The sequence below is a fragment of the Centroberyx affinis genome, unplaced genomic scaffold (assembly GCF_046629955.1).
Source record: "Centroberyx affinis isolate AG114_WGS23_722 - 3 ecotype Tasmania unplaced genomic scaffold, CSIRO-AGI_Caff_v1 ptg002420l_1, whole genome shotgun sequence".
Lineage (NCBI taxonomy): Eukaryota > Metazoa > Chordata > Actinopteri > Beryciformes > Berycidae > Centroberyx > Centroberyx affinis.
This window is the reverse complement of record NW_027280666.1, coordinates 87,501-93,591: the sequence shown is the minus strand read 5'-3', so window position 1 is coordinate 93,591 and position 6,091 is coordinate 87,501. Positions and strand designations below refer to the sequence as shown.

General features: G+C 41.2%; 1 protein-coding gene across 1 annotated transcript in view; it reads right to left on the bottom strand.

Annotated features, from left to right (window-relative positions):
• Positions 1-522: 522 nt before the first annotated feature.
• LOC139656236 (extended synaptotagmin-2-A-like) overlaps positions 523-6,091 on the bottom strand; it is a gene marked incomplete at its 3' end in the record, with an annotated part of 67,356 nt that continues 61,787 nt past the window's right edge. Inside the window, exons 9-12 of the mRNA XM_071533743.1 lie at positions 4,628-4,748; positions 3,518-3,694; positions 2,023-2,102; positions 523-571 (exon numbers count right to left, since the gene is read on the bottom strand). Coding sequence (XP_071389844.1) covers positions 523-571; positions 2,023-2,102; positions 3,518-3,694; positions 4,628-4,748 — 427 coding nt within the window. The remainder of the gene's footprint in view (positions 572-2,022; positions 2,103-3,517; positions 3,695-4,627; positions 4,749-6,091) is intronic.

Here is a 6,091-nt window from a genome sequence, read left to right as displayed (position 1 = left end):
TAAGTGCTTCTGTGGGACACAACTCTTTCAAAAGTAGAAATGGGAATTTTTCAGATAAATAAAAGTCTGTTTTGTCTGTGATTCAGCCTATATCCAGTTGATGAAATCTTCTCCACTGTCTGTTCTAAACAGCCGGTGTCTGGTAGCTCTTTCCTGGGAAAAATCCTCTGTCTCACAGAAAGTGATGCGTTTTACGTTTCCAGAATCAACAGAAGAAGAAGAACTGGGTAGTTAGCATGAGCAACGATAGCCACCATGGCTGAACAGACAAAGAAAAGACAAACTCAAACTGCATCAACAGAAAATCCAAGCTCCGCCCACACACTGTTTGATTGACAGGTGATCTGTGGGAAGAGCAGTGCAGAAACACCACAGCGATGAGGCTGAGCAAAGAACAAAGATGGAGACTAAATTACAAAAAAATCTCGCAAATTACCATCTTGACACCATGTTTGATTCTGAAACGCAGAGGGCTGCAAAACGCACAGAAATAAGATTGAGAGAAGAAGAGAAGCAGATTACCTCATCAACCTTCTGTTCCTTCTGGAGCTCCGCCACGTCAATCATCAGACTGCAACACAAGTCACAAACAATACAAAAATCACAGAGGGCCGCCGCATGACGCTGACTCATCGTATTGCATTTGGCTACAGCGACAAACGGCTGTGAGTTAATGGAGTCTGGTGGAAATTAAAGCCCAACGCGCTCAGCCTCGCTCGTTAAAAAAAAACAAAAAACAAACCCTGTGGAATCCGCCGTGGAAGCAGCGTTTAATGAAGCGCTTCCATCAGGTAAATGGAGTGTGAAGCCTTCCTCTATGGGGAAAAATCCCATTATATATGGCGGGAAATGTTTCAGAAGAAAATCTTGTTGTTGTTGTTGTTGTTGTTATGTGATGTGTGGAAAAGTCACTCAATATAGCTTGGATGGGAATGAGTAAACTGATTAATCTATGCATGGAGAGTGAGTGTATATTCACTGTCAATAATACAGTTTATTGTAAGTATAGGTCCTGCACCATGTGTGTCAGTATGTGCTGTGAAAATACTTTAAGTCGTCAATATGTCTGTATGCATCAATATCACCAATTCCTGTGCAAATATTGTACTTAGACATGAGCAGATATATTGTGAAGGTATGGAATACTCTATGGCTACGTGCACACTGCCAGAATTCGGTAGTGACAAACGAATTTATGAATGAGAGTGAATTCACATATGTCTGGTTCACACAGGAGTAACAGCAGTCACTCTTACTTACTCTTACTTCAGACCAATATGGCGGCTACCATGGCCTGTGTTTTCAGTTTACTTACTTTCACGTTTTCAGTCATTTTATCCATAAGATCTTAATAAACCGCCACTGACAGCGGAGTCGTTTTCACTTGATAGTTTTAAGATTCATTCAAAAAAAATCTGAAAATGTCTCACAACACTTAACCTCCGTCTCTTTCAAATTAACGGTGATAATGTTTTGTAACGTAAAGAGTGTTGTGCCTTATCGTCACGTGTCCGGTGCGGTTCTGGGTTCAAACTACTTGGACTAACTGAAACCGCTCTCAAATTCAGTAGACAATACCTGAATTGTTCAGGTAGTGAGTTTGGTTGTAGAATGCGGTTGTCACTCTACTTAATAACCAAACTGTGTGCGAACTTAACAGTATTAAGCTCCAATGAGGAGTGACAACCGTATTTAGCTGCAGTGTGTACAAAGCCATTATGTCATTAAACATCAATATGAAAGTGGCTTCAAAAAAACTTCTCACAGTCAAGAAGAATCTTTGTTTCTTTCAGTTGTAAGGTTGAGGCTTAAACACAGCAAAATAAAAACCTGAAAGCACACACTTGAGGCTTCAAATTAGATTCTCACTCTTTACATTTATTTAAAGCCAAGCGGTCGAAAAAAAAATGGAGTCAAAGCGTTGGGTGGTGGCTGTAAAAGCTGTAAAGAAGAGTGAGAGTCTACTCTGAAGCCTCAGCCTGTGCCTCTCCTTTCTGACGGAGCGGTGGGAAGAGACCGTACCTTCCCAGGAAGTCGTCTTTATCGGTGTCTTCATCAAACAGCTCGATCTCAAGATGCCCCGAGTGTTCGTACACCAAGGCCTGGAATACAAACAACACACATTAATATTATCTTCAACCACACTAAACATGACTGGTGGTGCGGATTAGGGCTTAACAATTAATCAAAATTTTATCGAAATCGCAATATGGCCTACTGCAATTTTCAAATCGCAGGAGGCGCAATATTTGTTAAAGGCGAAATGTGTGTCAAAATACCATTTTAAATTAAATATTGTGGTGCTGCAGAGATGTCCTGGCCTACACATCATATTCTACAGACTTAAGAAAACATCTTTGTTTGGTACAGATCCCCGCAAAAATCACACCATAATCATTTTAATACGTTTTTTCAATGAAAATGAGAATAATGATGTAAAAATTATCATTCCCTCTAATATCACAAATCATATCGCAACAGCAATATCAGTCAAAATAATCGCAATTAGATATTTTTTTCAAAATCGTTCAGCCCTATTGCAGATGAGAGGATTTCTCTCTGTCGAACAGTTTTAGTGGATTTTCCATGACAGGAATACACTGCCGTTTTGGCAAATAGGCCCTTTGATCAATTTTATTATTGATGCATAACACATTGTTTAAAGCCTGATTTGTAAACAATAAGATACAACGCGCTCAACTCATACTAATACCCTAACAATTGGGTGCCGGATCCTCAAAGTGGCAGACAATGAAAAAGAAACTAGGACAGCACTCCAAATTGACGCCCTTCTTCAGCGTGTATATTGGCAAATTCAATCAATCAATAGACACAGGTGGAATTAATTATAGATGTTAAAGCCTGATTTGCACATCCAGTGTATAGAATATTGTGTGGGGAAGTAACTAATGAATTACAACCCAACACATTCGCAGGGGATAATAACATTTGCTGAAATGACTTAAATGTCCTGGATACAGAGGTATAGGGGTCAAGATTTTACAATTTATCACTTTAAGATTTAGCAAAGCAAAACTTAAAAATTTGCGAGATATTAAGAAATTTTGTGTGAAGAAGAAGAAGAAGAAGAAGAGGACGAAGAAGAGGAGGAGGAGGAGGAAGAAGAAGAAGAGGAAGAGGAAGAAGAAGGAGAAGAATGAGAAGGAGAAATCAGAGCTTAAGTTAGGGTTTGAGTCACACTGGATTAGAGATATCAGGGGAACCGTGTCTTCACCAAAAACACAGTCGATAATTTGGGCTGGAATTTTTTTCTTTACAAATCAACAACCAACAACAACAAAAAAAGATTATGCAACATCTTCTATACCTACAACTTAAAAAGGAACACAGTAGATTGAGACACATGGTTGTTGCTTTACCTTGTATTATGTAACTAGGTTCCTGGTATTTCTCTGCACCAACGTCACCAAAACAAATTCCTGTATATTTGCTGCACCTGAAGAATAAAGCGCTTATAAGTCTGCTTCATAGGGACAGTCCAGACCGCCTCTCTCACCTCGTACACCTCGTTCCACTTGGGGTGGACGGTCTCATGGATGACTTTGCTCTGGAACAGCTGGTTGGCGACCTGGATCACGCCGTACGGGTCCGACTTGCCTTTGATCAGCCCCCCCAGGAACTTGTCCTTCCCCAGCAGGTCCTGGGCCTCCAGGAAGTGGATCCGCAGGACGCCCTGAGGGGACAGACCAGACGGACGGAGAGCGTCAGACGGGGCCCGGGACAGTCGAGGTGGGTGAGGACTTTTCAAAGAGACCGATGTGAGACTTGAATCTAGGTCTGAGATTTGGATGAACCACCAGAACAGCACCTGGAGCTGGTAGGGATTCAGTGTCTTGTACTTCAGCAGGGTGGATGCTTGCTGACAGTGTGCCTACTCACTATGCCACCCTGCCATTTTTGATAAACTTAATAAACTAATAAACTAATCCAGTTAAGGAATGACCTCACTAACCACTCAGCGATCAAATGGAAGATGATGTAAGATTTGGATAGGCTTGATATTAACAGAGAAAAAAGGTTCTTACAGTCTAATCAGGGCTATTAGGTGCAAACAGTGCCTTTTTACAATAAAGGGATATAAAAATGTATGTGGATTATGTGGATAAGGCTTTCATTGTGTGTGTGTGTGTGTGGAGTGTGTTAGGAATGGGACAATACGCTTATGTCACGATACGATTCAATACACGATACGTGGTTCACGATTTGATACAACCACGATACGATGTAATAAATAAAAGTTCAATGACAACAAAGTCTGACTGTGCTGAATTCTGTTTATTTCTGAGACACAAATCTTTCTAGTGATGCCATTGGCTCGCCAGAATGTAAACAACAATTTTAAAATGTCATTACAAAGTGACAATAATATAATTTGGATGGAGAGCTTGTGAAACTGTGATGGTCAAGAGTCTCATTTGTGATTACTACAGCAGAATAACATGGAGCTGATATCATGATTCATTTTTCGTATTGTCACTTTTTTGCATTGCAATACATTGAATTTCAATATATTGTCCCATCCCTAGTGTCTGTATATTCAAGCATGATTCAATGTGTGTGTGTGTGTGTGTGTGTGTGTGTGTGTGTGTGTGTGTGTGTGTGTCACCTTGGGCATGGGGAAGCGTAGCTGGGCCAGCTGGGCGTCTCCCACCAGAGGGATGGTGATGCGGTTGGGCAGGACCAGGTAGCTGTAGATGATGTCCTGGATGATGTTGTCACACAAACCACTGAGATGGACGGAGCCGGAGGAGGAGAGAGAGAGAGAGAGAGAGAGAGAGAGAGAGAGAGAGAGAGAGAGGAAGAGAAGAGTGGAAGAAGATGGAGAAGGGGCAGAAAAGAGAAAGGAGGAGGAGGTAAAGAGGAAGAAGAGGGCAAGATGGGAGTAGAAAGAGAAATGAGAGAGGATGGAGGAGAGAAAGAGACAGTGGATGATGGCAGAGAAGGAGGGAAAGAGGAAGAAAGGATGAAAAGGAGGACAGGAAGATGGGGAATGGGGATACGGAGAGAGAGAGAGAGGGAGGGAGAAAGCAAAAGAGACAAAATCAGTATTTCCCACATGCACATCAGTGTCTAACAAAGTGACTTATTGCTCATTAGGAACTACACCCAGCTGTATTGGATTTTGGCTTCACTACATTTCAGCTCACAGTTCATCATCTAGAAATCTGAACGCTCCAATTCCTCATACTGTTCCACCGCTGTCCAGAAAACCTTTTTTTTTGTCTACGGGCCAAAATGTCTGGGAACTCTCAAGATTCACGACCCACGTTTACTTTTTCCAAGCCAACTGGATGTTTAGAACAGAATAGGACTCCAAATTAGGGCTGGGCGATAATTCAATATTATCGTCTATCGTCTTTCAGTGGAATCGTATCGTGATGATATGAAGATATTTTAATATCGTGACACACATTTCTGCTATTCTGTCTAAATTGATGATGACAAGCAAATTTTACTTAAAAACTCTGATAAAATGAGATATGGTAGGAATATTATTTGAAAATTTCAGTTTTGTTTGACAACACACCTAACATTACCATTCGGTTCAATGAGATGAACATTAATTTGATTATTTAACATGATTTTGCATACAAAATGTTTTCTTACTGTTGACAGACACGAAACTTTGCATCATAACGCGGAAACTCTGGTTGCAAAATTTTCTACCTTAATTATTTGACTTTGGAGCGCGTTCATGTAAAATTTTCACGTAGGAAATTTGTTTTTCCGATATATCCGAAAGCACATGTATGCACCAAAACTTTCTCAACTCACAACCAACAAGCAACCAACCATCATTTGGAGTCCTGTTCTATTCCAAAGCATCTAGTCGACTGGTGAAATAGTGAAAATGTTTGGTGGCCATTCTCTCTGGTGGAAATATTTGGCGGTAAATTCCCAGCCTGGCTGTCTCAACGCTGGCCATGCTGCTGAGAGACAGTGCTAACATCTGCAGCTGGCCATGTCCCTCTGTCTGCAGCCTGGGCCTGCTGCATGGCATACTGCACATGTCCACACACACACTGATTCAAACACACACACACACACACTTCTCCAGTTGCAGACACTA